Source organism: Macaca fascicularis, chromosome 3 (assembly GCF_037993035.2).
Source record: "Macaca fascicularis isolate 582-1 chromosome 3, T2T-MFA8v1.1".
Classification (NCBI taxonomy): Eukaryota; Metazoa; Chordata; class Mammalia; order Primates; family Cercopithecidae; genus Macaca; species Macaca fascicularis.
The window spans coordinates 537175-556969 of record NC_088377.1 but is presented as its reverse complement, the minus strand read 5'-3'; the positions used below and the strand labels follow the sequence as shown (position 1 = coordinate 556969).

The following is a 19795-nucleotide window of genomic DNA, read 5'->3' as shown; positions in this document are numbered from 1 at the left end:
CAACAGCATCTGGGGAAACAGAACAGTCCCACCCGCTGGGGAGGGTCTGGCGCTGACCACAGCTCACACCTCCCTGTGGCCGGGGAGGGTCTGGCGCTGACCACAGCTCACACCTCCCTGTGGCCGGGGAGGGTCTGGCGCTGACCACAGCTCACACCTCGCTCTGGCCCCTCGTCCCCTCCTCCTGCCAGGAGTGCGACTGCCCCCATTTCATACGTGAGGAAACTGAGGACACAGAACAAGCATCCAGGTCTTGTGCAGTCAGTGGCCCGACCTGAGCCCAGTGAGGGAACGCTGGGACCGGGCCTGGGAGGCCAGGTAAGAGATGGTGGCCTGTTGCCTCTGAACTGGCACAGAGCCAGTGCTCAGTGGTTGGACTGACTCGGAGTCACGGGCAGGAAGAACTTCCTCGTGGTCAGGTTCCTGGCTGAGAACTAGGACAGACATGTGCCTCCTGCAGGGCTGGGCACAGCAGGGTCACTGCACCCCTGGATGTGTGCCCGTAAGGTGCGCTGGCATCACCTGGCTGATTGTCTTCATAGCCTTAGTGACCCTCTGCCCCTCCTGACACCCAAAGATGGGGTCCCGTCTTAGGAGCTGGAGTCATTTTGCTAAGATTCACAACTTATTTCTATTGACATCTCTTTTTCAAAATTCGAAGTCAAATTTGGAGCAGCCTCTAAACTTCCTGACCTGACATAAGCACGTCAGTCCTGCAGGCCAACTTCCGAGGGACGTTATTTTAACGTCACTGAATCAAGAGAGTCTTGTGCCATGTTTTCTTTAACAAGGGACATAGCTCTCCTCCTTCCAGATCCTCCCTGGCGTGAAGGTCATCATCGCACACACTGAGACCAAAGGACCCTTGGGAGACTCACACCTGGGAGAGGTGAGCTGAGGGCAGGGGCCCATGGGAGGGGCTTGAGCTCTCCAGCCTCACCGGCTTCATCTTCCTTCTCTTTTTGCTTCAGATTTGGGAATTCTAAACTGTGGAATAACACTTGCCTTTGGGAATCTACCAGAAACCATTTGGCCCTTCCCCCATGTACCTCCCAGACCCAGTTCCTATGTAGGATTTTGGGGTACTGTGGGACAAACTGCCTCATCCCTAGGTTGACCTAACCAACAGAGGGGAACCCCTAGGTGTGAGGGCACTGACAGGTGGGAGGAGCTGCACAGGCACCAGTGGCAGCATGGAAAACAGCTACCTTGTGCAGGACCCAGCAGCTGCTACTTAAAACGTGGTCCCTGGCACCCAGGCAGGAGCACAGACCCGGGGGAACTGGTGACAGAGAACTCTGCTCCAGAAGAGTTCAAGGTCTCCACCTGCCCTGGGAGGTTCGGAGAGCTCAGAGCCCTTGTCCTGAGGGTGCAGGTGGAAGGTGTAGGTCTCCCTGAGAACACGGAGGCTATACAGGAATCCATTGGGTTGAAATGTCTACATGTATTGCACGTATATCTTGCTGTAATTTGGGACAGGCACGACTCATTATTTATGGGCAGCGGTGGCAGCTTGACATGCAGTCATGTCCCGAACGTGCAGATTGATCTGTTGTCATGAGAGCTTAGGACTCACGTTCCTAGTCCTATCCTCTTGGGGAATGTGCTGTCAAATTGATGTCTTCAGACCAGGCGGGCACAGGCATCATTTGTGGGCTCTGCTGTGAAGCCAGACTGGGGGCTTCCAGCAAGCCGTGCCCAGTGTGAAATCACTCAGCCTCAGCTGGCTTCTTCTGACTGGGACAAGGGTGTGAGCGTGTGACCCCTCAGGTAGTCTTAAACTGTGTCCTGATGGGAAGGTGTCCTGGGTCCCAATCCTGAGTGTGGATGAGTGAGGGACCCTCCCCTCAACCATCCCACTTCTGGACAGCCAAACCCAGGTCTGTAAGTCAAGGGTGTGCCCCCAGGAGATGGTGAGTCTGAGCCAGGAATGGGGACCCACCCCTCATGGCAGATGCTCAAGAGAAATGCCCCTGTTGGCCACCCCCTTCTTCTCTTTCAGACGCTGCCATGCAGGGGCATGTTAGAGCCAGTTGAACTGACTGTAGGTTCTGGACGGACTCTGTGTCTAGAAGGGCCCCATGACACTTGGTCCTGCAGGCACAGGCCTCTGGTCCCTTGGTCTCTGCATGGATGCACACAAATGCTTACATGTGTGTAGATATGCGGGTGCACGCAAACATGTGAACAGACTGGTGGACACACACGTGCACATGGATAGTGGACGCACACACACACGCATGGGGCTGACGTTAACCCTGGGACGTGCTGTCTGCTTTCAGGGCCTCTGTCTTGCCATGAGTCTGAGCAGCCACATACTCTCCACTCTGTAGGGACCCTCATTCCTTCAGCCTGTCCCTGTTGTGGAATTTGGGTTGCTTCCAGCCCTCTCTTATTGCCAACAATAGTTGGATGTGAGGAAGGTGGAATTGCCCCCGTCTACTTACCCACGTAGGATAGAGTCCTACAGATGCCATTCTTGGGTCAAAGGAAGAAATAGTATTTAAGGAGAGAAAAGTTATGTTTGCTTTCTGTGCCTGTAATTTAACTTAGTTCATAAAATAAGAGACAATGAATATTATCCGCCCGACTTCGTTCGGTGTTTTCTGGAGCATTATTCTTGGCCAATGGATGTCTCGTGACAGAATCTGAACTTGGTTGTTGGTGACACTTCACATTCTTGTCCTCTGGGCCCCACCAGATCTGGGTAAGCAGCCCCCACAATGCCACCGGCTACTACACCGTCTATGGGGAGGAGGCGCTTCATGCCGACCACTTCAGTGCCCGGCTGAGTTTTGGAGACACACAGACCATCTGGGCAAGGACTGGCTACCTTGGCTTCCTTCGACGAACAGAGCTCACCGATGCCAGTGGAGGTGAGGGGTTGTGGTGAAGTCCCACGTGAGTGCTGTGCGGGGAGGATCTGGGCTCCCCAAGAGCTTGGTCACCTGCTGGCACACCTCACTCCTTGCTGTGGTCTGGTATTGTTCAGTGTGGGGGAAAGATACTCTGACAGCGGTTTTCTCTGAAAATACTGGTTTCCCTCCATGACTGCCCCTCGCTATCCTTGGGACCTTGGCCTCTGCTAAGGGGTGGGGGGATGATGTTGGTGATAAGGCTACCAGGCTCCTCAGGGAGGCCTCCTCCTCTGCCAGGCCGGCCTCTCTGCCACTGTGTCTTTACCAGTGGCTTTCCCATGCACAACCCATTCAAAGTTGTGGCCAATGTCCAGAGGACTCTGTGCAGCCACCACAAGCTGGCCAGATAAGGCAGAACTTTTGGTAGCTCCTATAGATAGTGTCCCGTTCCCAGAGATAAAAGTTATTTTTAATAACACGCTTACACTTGCTGTAACTTTCCTGAGGTGGTTCCATGCTGCAGAGGTAACAGCCTGCACTGCCAGTACCTCCATCACCCTCTCTGCATGTGGTGTGGGACCTCATGATGTTTGAGCTGAGACCTCCCTGTGCCTGAGAGCCCCTGATTGGGCTCAGGATACGAGCCCATGCCTCTGCATGCCTCGGCTTTCTGGGCACGTGTAAACACACACTGTTCACAGGGCGGCATGATGCACTGTATGTCGTTGGGTCTCTGGATGAGACTCTGGAGCTCAGAGGCATGCGGTACCACCCCATCGACATCGAGACCTCTGTCATCCGAGCACACAGGAGCGTCGCTGAGTGGTAAGAGCCCAGGTGGAGGGCGGCTCCACGTGGTCCATACAGCCCTTCCTCTGTGCGTGAGTGCTGTGCATCGGTTGGAGCAGAGCCGAGGACTGCTGGGCCTGAGCACAGGCCTCCTTCATTGTCACCCTGGTCTGCAGTGGAGCTGGGTGCCATGTAGACGAGCCCTGTCTACCTTGGGCATTGCCAGAGAGGGCTGAGGACTTCTTGTGGGTCCTCCCTCTGGATGTACTCTGCACAGCATGGTACCAGAGCACACCTTGCTGCCTTTGTTTGGGTTTGGCTTGTTTTCTTCTCTGTTTCCTTATGAGTTGTAAGCCAAGAGATTGTCCCCAAATGCACAGGCAAAAGGTAAGGTTTCCACAGGTCTCATCCTGAAGTGTTTCTGCTTTTAATGTGTTTCTCACATGGTTGTGACTCCTGATTCCTTCACCTGTAGGGAACTTGTGTTGGGACAGGTACAGCTTTCAGCATCAGATAATGCTCCTGATTCTCAGTAAAAGTTTAGTTGGAATAGACATCCTGTAAAATGGATCTGGCCTGATCTTTAGGTTGTGAATAGCCTTAAATAGCTCTGTGACATCAGTGTGCTTTGCTCTTCTTTGTGCCACCCTTTCCCAAGCATTCATTGGCCCCTGTGGCCTGTGCCTGTGTCCGTGTGACCCCATCTGTCTTTCCTCTGCAGTGCTGTGTTCACCTGGACCAACCTGCTGGTGGTGGTGGTGGAGCTGGATGGGCTGGAGCAGGATGCCCTGGACCTGGTGGCCCTGGTGACCAACGTGGTGCTGGAGGAGCACTACCTGGTCGTGGGCGTCGTGGTCATTGTGGACCCAGGGGTGATCCCTATCAACTCTCGGGGTGAGAAGCAGCGCATGCACCTGCGGGACGGCTTCCTGGCTGACCAGCTGGACCCCATCTATGTGGCCTACAACATGTGAGCGCAGCACCCCAGACCAGGTGCCGGAGACGAATGAGCTCCAGCAGTCCAAGGTGATGTGGGAAGACACTGCAGAGCCCACGCACCGGGACTCGCCCCTTCCTGTGCTCTTACAGATCCCTCTCAGCAGTTCCCTGCATCTCCTTTTAGAAAGCACTTCCTGAATTATTTAAAGAAATATTTTGAATCTGCCAAGTACATTTACAAAAACACAGATGCTGGTATTTTAACAGATGGAGAGACAAGGAAAGGAAAGGAAAGGCCTGGCGTGGGCATTGTGAGGAATCACAGGCACCGAGGTTGTTCTCTGCTGTACTGCAAGTTTGCACTTTCTTTAGGCTAAAAATGTAGTTCCTGATTTTTAAAATTCAGTTATTTATTCCCACTTCAAATGACAAGTTCATATATAGAAATTACGGAGAGAAACTTGAGACCATTTACAGAGAGAAACTTGATTCTGGGAAGATAGCAGAGTACAAACCAGCTGCCTCACTTCTGTTTCACAGGGAGGCTGATGGAAAGGAAGCAAGCTGGACCCATCCTCCCTGCTCACAGAGCACTATGGTCACACACAGTGCCTGCTCTGCCAGTTTCGTTATTGAAAGAGTTGTGCTGGCTGGGTGCAGTGGCTCTCGCCTGTAATCCCAGCACTTTGGGAGGCCAAGGCGGGTGGATCAAGAGGTCAGGAGATCGAGACCATCCTGGCTAACACGGAGAAACCCCGTCTCTACTAAAAATACAAAAAATTAGCCAGATGCCGGGCGCGGTGGCTCAAGCCTGTAATCCCAGCACTTTGGGAGGCCGAGACGGGTGGATCACGAGGTCAGGAGATCGAGACGATCCTGGCTAACGTGGTGAAACCCCGTCTCTACTAAAAAATACAAAAAAAAAAAACTAGCCGGGTGAGGTGGCGGGCGCCTGTAGTCCCAGCTACTTGGGAGGCTGAGGCAGGAGAATGGCGGGAACCCGGGAGGCATGGCTTGCAGTGAGCTGAGATCCGGCCACTGCACTCCAGCCTGGGCTACAGAGCGAGACTCCGTCTCACAAAAAAAAAAAAAAAAAAAAAAAAAGCCAGATCCACGTGGTGGTGGGCGCCTATAGTCCCAGTTACTCGGGAGGCTGAGGCAGGAGAATGGTGTGAACCTGGGAGGCGGAGCTTGCAGTGAACCAAGATCATGCCTCTCGCCACTGCATTCTAGCCTGGGTGACAGAGCGAGATGCCGTTTAAAAACAAAAACAAAAAACAAAGGTGTGCTGCTTGTCAGCATATATTGTTGTTGTCATGGACACTCAGTAAGTGCCATTTTGGACTGCCAAGTTTAGATGCTTTGTTTCAGAAACATAAGCCAGCATTTAGTTTTAAATCACTTTCCTGGTTTGTAACTTGATGCTGTTTAGTTAAATTGCTAGTTTTCCTAACACTACAATATTAATTCTTCTCGTGGAAGTGTACTGATGTATTATTTTTATTCCAAGTCAGCAGATTTGGAAGCATTGGTGGTAAAGTCTAAGGTTTTCATATCCATAGTGCTGTTTGGTGAGTACCAGCAGTACAGTTGAGGGGAGCAGGGAACAGCGTTGCCCCATATTGAAGGTGGAGACGGTTACATTCTTCACTGCCTTTCACATTTTGAGTTGTGTGCCTATAAAATTTAGCCAAACCATTTTATTATTTTGTTCAAACTTGACTAAGCTGAGTGATCTAAAATTATACAGAACCTAAATCAGAGAATGTAAAGTCCTTTAGTTACTTCTAAGAATTTGAAGTCAAGCACGAATCTAAGATATAGATTATTTTTATATAGCTAATTAAGAGTATGTTATGAAATTGTTTGGTTTTTGGGATATTGAGGGTGGAAAATTTTGTGAATCATGCATGCTTCACAGAAACAACCAGGTTTTTCCAGAATTAGTCTGGATCAGTGCCTAACAAAGCTGTTATTAATTCTCCACACATAAACCTGGCTAACTGGGCCAGCTCTCATGTTTTACTCCTGTCTGGCTACAAATAGCACTGTGCATAGTAGCCCTGTTTCCCCATGGTGGACTGTGGTAAAGTATGTTGTGACATACTGGAATTCTAATAACCCTGTTGTAATTATGTACAGAATCTATGTAACTTATTGTTGACATACAGAGGTTTGGGCAGTAGTCTAACGGACATTCCTTACAATAGAATGGCTGGGAAGGGAAAGAAAAAAAAAGCTACCTAACTCCAATCTTGATGTTGTAGTTTTATAGCGAACAAAAATTGTCAGCTTTTTGTATTGAAAGGTCAGTGGTGGTAAGACAAGGTGTCTTGTAAATTAAGATTTTAAGAAGTGCATTAAAATGTTTTGGAATTACTCTGGGAATTCTGTATATCATACTAAAATTTTTATATCATTATGTTAATAAAAGTTATTGACTTTGTAATTCTGCATTTTGAAATGTGTGAAAAGGGTTTTTAAATTACCCCGAATAGGATGTAATAGGATGTATTTTATTTTGCTTTTTTTTTCTGACTATAAAAGCAATTATGCTTATAGCATAAAATCTAGAAAGCACATTAAAGTATAAAGAAAATTAAAATTTCTTATAATTCTACCTCTGAGTAAATAGCAGCATTCGTATGTGACATAAACCCTCTCAGGGATTTATTTTTTTTCTTTTTAAAAATTTTTTACAAAATTAGGATCAAGTGCTTTTTTAAATAATTTGCCTTTGTACTTAATAAATTATAGACTTTTAAGTCTATTACATATATTCTTCTACGTTTCAATGGCTGTATTTTACAAGTGTGCCATGAGTAAATGTAGTATTTGCTGTATTGCTGTACATCAGTGTTGTTTCAACAGGACCACAGTGAGCCTCCTTTCAGATGCACGTTTACACTGCCATGATTGCAGTTACTGCCTTGAGCTCAGTTCCTATAGGTAGAGTGAGTGGGTCAGAGTTCACGCCAGGTTTGAAGCTTTGGGTACCTGCTGCCCTCCAGAAGGGCAGGGTGACAGCATGGAAAAGGCCTCTTTGCAGTTGCCAAGCAATGTTGGCAGTGGACATGTGCTCAAGATTAAAATAACTCTAACAATTTGATAGGCAAATAAGTGGTGTGTCTGGTCATGTTGAATATGTCCTCATTTGTTCATGGCCATTTTTAGTTCTTATCTGATGTATTTTGTTCAGATTTGGCAGTTTTTATGGTCAAGTTTTTTCATACTGACATGTAGGAGTCTCTATTAAGAATTATAACCTCCATATACTTCGTTTTCTGTGGGTTATTTGTATTTTGGTTCTATTTGTTTTAATGCAGGTGGTTTTTTAAATGTTACATTTATGCAAACTGTGGTTATTGTGTTTGATTTCAGATTATGAATATAGCTGATTTATTTCAAAGTGGTTCTACTGGAATGATCAGCATAAACCAATGGGGAGTCCATGGCAGAGAAATAACTATCCTCCAGTGTTTGGTTGCTGCCACAGTGCTGGCCTTCAGGCTTCCAGGCTGTTCTAAAGAAAAGGCAAGGAGACCTGCTGCTGCCACTGTGTCTTGCTGTCAGTAAATATCCTCAGTAAATCACGTGCATGTTATTTGCCATGTGAGAAAAGAACAGGAGGAGGAAGCATTCCCTTCCTATCTGAGATAATGTTACATAAATTTTGGGTCCTAAAGGGTTAGGGAAGGCATTCTCTATTTAAATTGGATACAACAGCAGTGTTGTGACACTCTGCGTGGCATTCATCCTCTTGTTTGATGTTCAGTTTCAGTAATGGAGAATTAAAAGGAAACTACATGTAAAATTTCAGAATTAATGGTTTTTACATTTTTGCTTATTAGTAAAAAATTTGAGTTGAAGAGGAATGACTTTAAAGTATCTAAGCAGGTGCCTGGACTGTCCTCCCTCTTCCCTCTTGCTGGTCTGAAAGCCTCAGTCACCCTAATCCTCACCCAGGTCTTCCTGAATTCTGCTCTGCTTTTCAGGATTTAATGAGAGAACCTTTTCACATGAGCCAATGAGGTATTTCAGAAGGATCATCATGGAGTTTGCTGAGGGCAGTACAGGGCGAGAAATTGAGACTTTATTAGTGTTTAGTGCCTACTAAGTGTGGGATACATTATTCCCCAGATTCTCAAAGGAACTGAAAAGGCTAGATATGAATATTCATTTCACATGCCACTTAAAAAAAGTCAAAAGGAGCACGAGGGATCAAACGAAGCTTTGAGGGGAAAAGGGAGCACAGAGGTATTGCCACTGACCATCACTGCTAGGTGGGTGTGCCCAGATGCTGCAGGAGGCTCCAGATGGAAATCAGTGGAGTGAAGGCCATCTACAGGCTTTCATGCTCTGGTGGAATGGTACGTAAGTCAAAGACAAGCAATTTTTAGCATTTATGTTATTCATGAAGGGGAAGGATTCTGGGAAGATAGCAGAGTACAAACCACCAGGAATATGTCTTCCCTACCTGGACAGTAATTGCACTGGCAGAATCTGATGTGACTATTTTGGAGCTCTGGAGTCTGCTGATGGCTTGTAACTTCCAGGGCAAGGCTTAGATGGTAAATGAGGGTTAATTTTAGCTCCTGGCACAGTGGCAGCTACCCTACCCCCTGCCCATGGCAGGCAACTGTGCACGTGTTCCAGGAGCAGCTTGCACATGGAGCCAGATCCTTGATTGCTACTTCTGATTTTAGAGGGGCAGATGAGTCCAGAGACCATTGTTGCAGCTCCCCTGATTTTTGCAAACCCCTCTTCATCCAGCTTAAATTACTTCCATTGCTGTGATTTAAAGGCCCAGGACCCTTCTCCCCCAACCCTTCATGTTTCTCATTTTCTCCTTTTGGGAGCCAGACACTAAAGACTAGGATGTTCAAAAGCACCTGCACATACAGGGGGAAGTAGAAAATGTACATGTCCAGGGAAAGGTACAGCTCAGAAAAGAACTGAGAAGACCTTAAAATGAGACCTCAAGCTGATCTTTGACATAGAGACAGCTAAGGATCAATAAAAATAAATAAATAACAAAAACCCCCAGCAAACCCTGGGGAAGAAGAATCTGATTTCCAGATTAACAACATTATTTAATTTTAATGCCAGTTTTTCAACAAAAAGATCACAAGACATGCAAAGAAAAATATGCTTCATTCCAAGGAAAAATGAATAGAAACTGTCCCTGAAAAAGACCTGATCGTACTTGACAAAGACTGTCAAATAACTGTCTTAAAGATGTGCAGAGAACTAAGGAAGATGTGGAGAAAGTTAAAAACCAATGCATGAGGAAAATGGAAATATCAATAAAGAGATAACCTAAATTCTGGAGCTGAAAAGTACAATAACTAAAATGAAAAATTCCCTAGAAGAATCCAAGGGCAGGAAGAGAATCAGTGAGCTTGAAGATAGGACGGTAGAAATTAATGAGTCTGAAGAAAAGAAAAAAAGATTGAAGAAAAATGAACAGAGTCTGAGGGAACTGTGGGACACCATTAAGCAGACCAATATATGCATGTTGGCAGTTCCAGAAGCAGGGTTGAGGGAGAGAGAGAATACTTGAAGAAGTAATGGCTGAAGACTTCCTAAATTTGATGAAAGACATGAATATAAGCATCCAGGTAGCTCAACAAATTCCAAGTAAGATGAATTCAAAGAGACCACCCAGACATCAACATTTCAGAAGCCAAAGCCAGAGAATTTTGAAAGCAACAAGAGAGAAGCAACTTGTTACATACAAAGAATCCTCAATAACAGGTCCCCAAGCCCAGGGCCACAGACCGTTACCAGTTTGTGGCCTGTTAGGTACTGGACTACACAACAGGAAGTGAGTGGTGGGTGAGTGAGCATTACCACCTGAACTCTGCCTCCTGTCAGATCAGTAGTGACATTTTCATAGGCATGCAAGCATTCTTGTGAACTTAACTGCACATGCCAGGGATCAAGGTTGCACACTCCTTATAAGAATCTAATGCCTGATGATCTGAGGTGGGACAGTTCTATTCCAAAACCATCATCCTGTGCCCCCCGGTCTGTGGAATAATTGTCTTCCACAAAACCAGTCCCTGGTGCCAAAAAGGTTGGGGACTGCTGCTCAATAAGATTATCAGCAGAGGCCGGGCGCGGTGGCTCAAGCCTGTAATCCTAGCACTTTGGGAGGCCGAGACGGGCGGATCACGAGGTCAGGAGATCGAGACCATCCTGGCTAACACGGTGAAACCCCCTCTCTACTAAAAAAATACAAAAAACTAGCCGGGAGAGGTGGCAGGTGCCTGTAGTCCCAGCTACTCGGGAGGCTGAGGCAGGAGAATGGCGTGAACCCGGGAGGCGGAGCTTGCAGTGAGCTGAGATCCAGCCACTGCACTCCAGCCTGGGCGACACAGCGAGACTCCGTCTCAAAAAAAAAAAAAAAAAAAGATTATCAGCAGATTTCTCATCAGAAAGTAGGGGCCAGAAGGTAGTGGGCCAATATATTAAAAATGCTAAGAGAAAAAAAAAAGTCAACCAAGGATCCTATACCTGGCAAAGCAGCTCATCAAACGTGAAGGAGGCCGGGCGTGGTGGCTCATGCTTGTAATCCCAGCACTTGGGGAGGCCGAGGTGGGCGGATCATGAGGTCAGGAGATTGAGACCATCCTGGCTAACACGGTCAAACCCCGTCTCTACTAAAAATACAAAAAATTAGCCGGGCATGGTGGCAGGCGCCTGTAGTCCCAGCTACTCGGGAGGCTGAGGCAGGAGAATGGCGTGAACCCAGGAGGCGGAGCTTGCAGTGAGCCGAGATAGTGTCACTGCACTCTAGCCTGGGTGACAGAGCAAGACTCCATCTCACACACACACAAAAAAAGACATTAAAGCATTCTAAGATAAACAAGCTGAGGGAGTTTGTTACCCCTAGACCTGCCTTAGAAGAAATGCTAAAGGGAGTCCTGCTGGGTGAAATGAAAGGACACTAGACAGTAACCCAAATTCATCTGAAGAAATGAAGATGTCAGTGAAGGTAACAGAATGGGTAATTATAAAATCTGGTAGTATTGAAATGATGGTCCATAATTGCAGTATCTTTTTTCTACATGATGTAAGAGACTAACGTAGTTTTAGTAAATTAGTCTAAAAGCCAGAATTATTGTAACTTTGATTTGTTACTCCACATTTTGTTTTTTACATAATTTAAGAGGCTGAATTAAAGAATTACTAGTTTGGCCGGGCGTGGTGGCTCAAGCCTGTAATCCCAGCACTTTGGGAGGCCGAGACGGGTGGATCACGAGGTCAGGAGATCGAGACCATCCTGGCTAACACGGTGAAACCCCGTCTCTACTAAAAAAAAATACAAAAAAACTAGCCGGGCGAGGTGGCGGGCGCCTGTAGTCCCAGCTACTCGGGAGGCTGAGGCAGGAGAATGGCGGGAACCCGGGAGGCGGAGCTTGCAGTGAGCTGACATCCGGCCACAGTACTCCAGTCTGGGCGACAGAGCGAGACTCCGTCTCAAAAAAAAAAAAAAAAAAAAAAAAAATTACTAGTTTATGTTTTGGGCTACACAGTTTATAAAGATTAATTTGGTGACATCAATAGGTTTGGACAGAGCTTTTAAAGGAGCTGAATTTGTTATTAACGTTAAGCTGGTAAAATTCAAGTTAGAGTATAGTATTAGAACTTTGGGATGTTTAATGTAATCCCCCGGTAGCCACAAAGAAAACAGCTATAGCAGTGGTCCCCAGCCTTTTTGGCACCAGGGACCAGTTTCATGGAAGACAAATTTTCCACAGACTGGGAAGGGGGGAATGGTTTTGAGATGAAACTGTTCTACCTCAGATCATCAGGCATTAGTTAGATTGTTATAAGGAGGACAAAACCTAGATCCCACTCATGTGCAGTTCACTATAGGGTTTGTGCTCCTATAAGAATCTAATGCGGGCTGGGTGTGGTGGCTCACGCCTGTAATCCCAACACTTTGGGAGGCCAAGGCGGGTGGATCACGAGGTCAGGAGATCGAGACCATCCTGGTTAACATGGTGAAACCCTGTTTCTACTAAAAATACAAAAATTAGTCGGGCATGATGGTGGGTGCCTGTAGTCCCAGCCACTTGGGAGGCTGAGGCAGGAGAATGGTGTGAACTTGGGAGGCGGAGCTTGCAGTGAGCTGAGATTGCGCCACTGCACTCCAGCCTGGGCGGCAGAGCAAGACTCCGTCTCAAAAAAAAAAAAAAAAAAAAAAATCTAATGTGGCCACTGATCTGACGGGAGATGGAGCTCAGGTATGCTTGCTTGCCTGCCACTCACCTCTTGCTATGAGGCCTGATTCCTAACAGACCTAATACCAGTCCATGGCCTGGGGGTCGGGAGCCCCTGAGCTGTAGAATACAGTCATGTGCACATAACATCTTAGTAAACAATGAACCACTTATACAATGTTAGTCCCATAAAATTATAATGGAGCTGAAAAACTCCTGTTGCCTAGTGATGTAGCCATTGTAACATCATAACAGCATGCATTACTCATGTATTTATGATAATGCTAGTATAAACATGTTACAGTGCTAGTGGTATAAAAGTTTAACACCGTTATGTACAGTACATAATACTTGATAATGTATATCTTACTAGTTTATGTACTTACTATACATTTTATTGCTACTTGACTGTACTTATTAAGAAAGTTAACTGTAAAACAGCCTCAGGCAGGCCCTTCAGGACATATTCTAGAAGAAGGCATTGTCATAGAAGATGACAGTTCCATGTGTGTTATTGCCCCTGAAGATCTTCCAGCAGGACAAGATGTAGAGGTGAAAGACAATAGCATTGATTATCCTGACCCCATCTAGGCCTAGTCTAATGAGTATGTTTATGTCTTAGTTTTATTTTTTTTATTATTATACTTTTAAGTTCTGGGGTACATGTGCAGAACATGCAGGTTTGTTACATAGGTATACACATGCCATCCTGGTTTGCTGCACCCATCAACTCATCATCTACATTAGGTATTTCTCCTGATGCTATTCCTCCCCTAGCCCCCAATCCCCCAACAGGCCCCTGTGTGTGATGTTTCCCTCCCTATGTTCATGTGTTCTCATTGTTCACCTCCCACTTATCAGTGAGAACATGTGGTGTTTGGTTTTCTGTTCTTGTGTTAGTTTGCTGAGAATGATGGTTTCCAACTTCATTCATGTCCCTGCAAAGGACACGAATTCATCCTTTTTATGGCTGCGTAGTTTTCCATGGTGTATATGTGCCACATTTTCTTTATCCAGTCTGTCACTGATGACCGTTTGGGTTGGTTCCAAGTCTTTGTTATTGTGAACAGTGCTGCAATAAACAAACGTGTGCATGTGTCTTTATAGTAGAATGATTTATAATCCTTTGGGTATCCCAATAATGGGATATATTGGGATATAATCCCATTATATCCCAATAATGGGATTGCTGGGTCAAAAGGTATTTCTGGGAGAGGAACTGCCACACTGTCTTCCACAGCGGTTGAACTAATTTACACTCCCAACAGTGTAAAAGCGTTCTTGTTTCTCCACATCCTCTCCATCATCCGTTGTTTCCTGACTTTTTAATGATTGCCATTCTAACTGGCATGAGATGGTATCTCATTGTGGTTTTAATTTGCATTTCTCTAATGACCAGTGATGATTTTTCATCAAACACTGTTCAACAAACATTTTTCATATATTTGTTGGCCACATAAATGTCTTCTTTTGAGAAGTGACTGTTGATATCCTTCGCCCACTTTTTGATGGGGTTGTTTTTTTCTTGTAAATTTGTTTAAGTTCTTTGTAGATTCTGGATATTAGCCCTTTGTCAGATGGAGAGATTGCAAAAATTTTCTCCCATTCTGTAGGTTGCCTGTTCACTCTTATGATAGTTTCTTTTGCTGTGCGGAAGCTCTTTAGTTTAATTAGATCCCATTTGTCAATTTTGGCTTTTGTTGCCATTGCTTTTGGTGTTTTAGTCATGAAGTCTTTGCCCATGCTTATGTCCTGAATGGTATTGCCTAGGTTTTCTTCTAGGGTTTTTATAGTTTTAGGTATTAGGTTTAAGTCCTTAATCCATCTTGAGTTAATTTTTGTATAAGGTGTAAGGAAGAGGTCCAGTTTCAGTTTTCTGTATATGGCTAGCCAGTTTTCCCAATACCATTTATTAAATAGAGAATCCTTGCCCCATTGCTTGTTTTTATCAAGTTTGTCAAAGATCAGATGGTTGTAGATGTGTGGGGTTACTTCTGAGGCCTCTGTTCTGTTCCATTAGTCTATACATCTGTTTTGGTACCAGTGCCATGCTGTTTTGGTTACTGTAGCCTTGTAGTATAGTTTGAAGTCAGGTAGCATGATACCTCCAGCTTTGTCCTTTTTACTTAGGATTGTCTTGGCTATGCAGGCTCTTTTTGGTTCAATATGAAATTTAAAGTATTTTTTTCTAGTTCTGTGAAGAAAGTCAATGGTAGCTTGATGGGGATAGCTTTGAATTTATAAATTATTTTGGGCAGTATGGCCATTTTCACGATATTGGTTCTTCCTATCCACGAACATGGAATATTTTTCCATTTGTTTGTGTCCTCTCATTCCCTTGAGCAGTGGTTTGTAGTTCTCATTGAAGAGGTCCTCCTTCACATCCCTTGTAAGTTGTATTCCTAGGTATTTCATTCTCTTAGTAGCAATTGTGAATGGGAGTTCACTCATCATTTCGCTCTCTGTTTGTCTATTGATGTATAGGAATGCTCGTGATTTTTGCACATGATTTTGTATACTGAAACTTTGCTGAAGTTGCTTATCAGCATGAGATTTTGGGCTGAGATGATGTGATTTTCTAAATACACAATCATGTCATCTGCAAACAGAGACAATTTGACTTCCTTTCTTCCTATTTGAATACACTTTGTTTCTTTTCCTTGCCTGTTTGCCCTGACCAGAACTTCCAATAGTATGTTGAGTAGGAGTGGTGAGAAAGAGCATCCTTGTCTTGTGCCACTTTTCAAAGGGAATCCTTCCTAGTTTTTGCCCATTCAGTATGATATTGGCTGTGGGATTGTCATAAATAGCTCTTATGATTTTGAGATATGGTCCATCAATACCTAGTTTATTGAGAGTTTTTAGCTTTTAATAAAGTTTAAAATGTAAAAAATAAAATTTTTAGGAAAAAAGTTTATAAAGATGTCTAAAAATGTTTTGCACAGTTGTACAATGTGTTTTAAGCTAAATGTTTTTACAAAATAGTCAAAAACTTAAAAACATTTGAAAGTTTATTAAGTTACAGTAAGCTAAGGTTAACTTATTGAAAAAAATATGTTTAGTGTAGTCTAAGTGTACAATATTTATAAAGTCTACAGTAGTGTATGGTAATGTCCTAGGGTTTCACATTCACTCACCACTCACACCCAAAATAACTTCAAGTTCTACCAGCTCAATTAATGATAAGTACTTACTATGATTTGAGTGATACCCAATGTGGCAGTATTGAGAGGTGGGGCCCTTAAGAGGTGATTGGATTAATCTATTCAAGGATTGATAGATTAATGGATTATCATGGGAATGGGGCTGATGGCTTTGTAAGAAGAGGAAGAAGGACCTGAGCAAGCATGCTTAGCATCCCCACCATATGATGCCCTGCACTACCTTGGGAGTCTGCAGAGAGTCCCTACCAGCAAGAAGACCCTGACCAGATGTGGCCCTCAACCTTGGACTTCTCAGCTGCTATAATTCTAAGAAATAAATTCATTTTTTCTTATAATTTAGCCAGTTTCAGGTATTCTGTTATAAGCAACATACAATGGACTGAGTGCCCTACACAAATGTACCGATTTTTATCTTTTATACTGTATTTTCACTGTACCTTTTCTATATTTGGACATGTGTTTAGATACACAAAGAACATTGCATTACAATTGTCTACAGTATTCTGTACAGTTACATGCTGGACAGGTTTGTAGCCCAGGAGCAATAGGCTATACCATGTAGCCTAGGTGTGTTGTAGGCTAGGTTTGTGTAGATACATATACACTCGATGATGTTGCCCCATTGATGAAATAACTTAACAACACATTTCTCAGAACATATTTCTGTTGTTAAGCAATGCATGGCTGTATGCACAAAAGGAAGTGAGAAAGGGATTTAAATGTTTCATTACCAAACAAACAAACAAAAAAACACACACACAAAAGAAAGGCACAATACAAGAAATGAGGAAAAAGATATAAGGCATATAGAATATGAAGTGACCAAAGTCTCTCCTTATTGATAATTACTTCATATGTAAATAGATTAAATGGACAGAGATTGGCAGAATGGGGAAAAAAACAGGAGCTAACTGTATGCTGTCTACAAGAGACTCACAAAGACACAGTATTAATATATTGAGAGTGACAGGATGGAAAAAGATATTCGCTGGGCACAGTGGCTCATGTCTATAATCCCAACACTTTGGGAGGTTGAGGCAGGTGGTTTTCTTGAGCCCAGGAGTTTGAAACCAGCCTAGGCAACATGAAGAGACCACATCTCTACAAAAAAAAAAAAAAAAAAAAAAACCACACACACACACACACAAAACTGGGCATTTTGGCTTTCTCGGGAAGCTGAGGTGGGAATATTGCTTGAGCCTGAAGGGTGGAGACTGCAGTGCACCAAGATCACACCACTGTACTCCAGCCTGGGAGACAGAGTAAGACCCTCTCTCACAAAAAAAAAAAAAAAAAAAAAAAAAAAAAAAAAAAAAAAATTCCCATACGAATAGTAATCAAAAGGGGGCAGAGGTAGCTATACTAATATACTTTAAATAAAAAAGGATTACAAGAGATGATGGACATTAGTAAAATATTCAATTCAGCAAGAAGATGTAACAGTTATAAACATTGACACATATAAAGACAGATCATCAAAATATATGAAATGAAAACTGACGATTGAAGGGAGAAAGGAGAAATAGACAGTTCTGTAGTAATAGTTCAAAATGTCAGTGCCCTGCTCTGAATAATCAATAGAACAATAAGACATAAGTAAGGAAATGGAGGCTTTAAACAACACAATAAACTAATTAGATCTAACAGATATACGCAGAACATTCTACCCAACAATAAAAATAGAATACACATTCTTCTCAAGGGCACATGGAACATTTTCCAGGATAGACAACATGTTAGGCCACATATTAATAGATTTAAATAGATTTAAAAATACACAAAGTCTTTCCTTAAACCAAACTGGGATAAAGTTAAAAATCTATAACAGAAGGAAAATTGAGAAAATATACAAATCGTGAAAATTAAACACACTTTCAAACAACCAATGGATCAAAGAAGAAATAACAAGAAAAATTAGAAAATACTTGGAAATAAAAACAATATACCAAAACTTATGGGACCCAGCAAAAGCAATGCTAAAGAAGGAATTTATAGCTATAAATGCTTACATTAAAAAACAAGAAAGACCTCAAATTAATAACTTAACTTTAAACTTAAGAAACTAAAAAAGAAGAACAAACTAAACCCAAAGTTAGCAGAAGTAAGGATTAGAGCAGAAATAGATAAGAGAGACAATAGAAAAACAGAAAATCAAGAAAGCCAAAAATGGTTTCTTTGAAAAGATCAACAAAATTGACATTTTAGTTATATGAACCAAGAAAAAAAGAAGACACAGATTACTAAAATCAAATAAAATCGGAAACATTACCAATTCTACAGTAATAAAAAGCATTTAAAAATACCATGAACAATTGTATGCCAACAAATGGAAAAACCCAGAATAGACAAATTCCTAAAATCACAAAACATATCAGGACTAATCATGAAGAAATAGAAAATCTGAGTAGACCTATAGCTAGTAAGGAGATTAAGTAATAAAACATCTATTGACAAAAACCTGATGGCTTCACTGGTGAATTCTACCAAACATTCAAATAACTAACACTAATCATTTTTAAACTTCTTCAGAAAATTGAAGATGAGGGAAAACTTTCAAACTTACTCTATGAGGCAAGCATTATCCTGATACTGGAGCCAAAGACACTACAAAAACAGAAAACTACAGACCAAGATCCCTTCTGAACACTGATGCAAAAATCCTCAACAAAATACTAGCAAACTGACTTCAGCAGCATATTAAAAATACTACATAGCATTATAAAGTGGGGTTTACTTATGGAATGTAAGGATGATTCAATATATGAAAACAATCAATGTAATACACCATATTAATGGAATGAAGGTGAAAAAACACATGTGATCATCTCAATGCAGCAAAGGCATTTGGAAAAATTCAGTACCCTTTAATGATTAAAGAAAAAAACAACTAGGAATAAAAGGAAACTACTTCAACATAATGAAGTCCATATATGAAAATCCGCAACAAACATCATAGTAGTGAAAATCTGCAAAAGCTTTTTGTGAAAAGATCAGAAACACAGCAAGGATGACTACTTTTGTCACTTCTACTCAACACAGAACTGGAAGCTCTTAGAGCAATTAAGCAAGAAAAAAAGGATTCTAAATTGGAAAGAAATAATTAAAATGATCTCTGCCAATGATATAATCTCATATCTAGAAAGGCCTAAAGGTTCCACAAAAAAAGCACTAATAAATTTAGCAATGTAGCAGGATACAAGGTTAACACACAAAAATAAGTTGCATTTCCATACACTAACAATGAACAATTTGAAAAGGAAATCAGGAAAACAATTCCATTTACAATAGCATCAAAAATATTTAGGAATTAACCAAGGAGATGAAAGACTTATAAAATGAAAAATACAAAATATTGAATTGAAAACATCGAACAATACAAAGAAATTAAGTGGAAAGACATCCTATGTTCATGGATTGGAAGTCTTAATGTTGTTAAGATGGCAGTACTACTCAAAGCCATCTACAGATTCAAGGCAATCCCTATCCAAATTCTAATTATGGTTTTTGCAGAAAGACTTACTTATTCTAAAATTCATATAGAATCTAAAGACACTCTGAATAAACAAAGCAATTTTGAAAAAGAAAAACCTATAAGACATTTCTCCAAATAAGATATGCAAAAAGTATACACCTTTGAAAAATGAAAGCAAAATAGGGGCATTCTTAGATAAGCAAATTTTGTTGTTGGCTGACATCACCATAAACACTAAACAAAGTCCATCAGACTGAAAGCAAGTGATCCTGATGATAATTTAAAAAAATTTTTAAGTTCTGGGGTACATTTGCAGGATATGCAGGTTTGTTACATAGGTAA

General features: G+C 42.8%; 1 protein-coding gene across 18 annotated transcripts in view; it reads left to right on the top strand.

Moving 5' to 3' along the window:
- DIP2A (disco interacting protein 2 homolog A) overlaps positions 1-7035 on the top strand; it is a 111739-nt gene extending 104704 nt beyond the window's left edge. For 13 of the 18 annotated variants that reach the window (XM_074033845.1, XM_045387814.2, XM_074033846.1 and 10 more), the window contains 4 exons: positions 815-889; positions 2702-2876; positions 3560-3683; positions 4369-7035. In XM_074033845.1, coding sequence (XP_073889946.1) covers positions 815-889; positions 2702-2876; positions 3560-3683; positions 4369-4621 — 627 coding nt within the window. In that variant the 3' untranslated portion in view covers positions 4622-7035. Of the gene's footprint in view, positions 1-191; positions 319-661; positions 890-2701; positions 2877-3559; positions 3684-4368 lie in introns of all 18 variants that reach the window. The other 5 variants (XR_012431850.1, XR_012431848.1, XR_012431849.1 and 2 more) reach the window with 3 other exon arrangements.
- The last annotated feature ends 12760 nt before the right edge of the window (positions 7036-19795 follow it).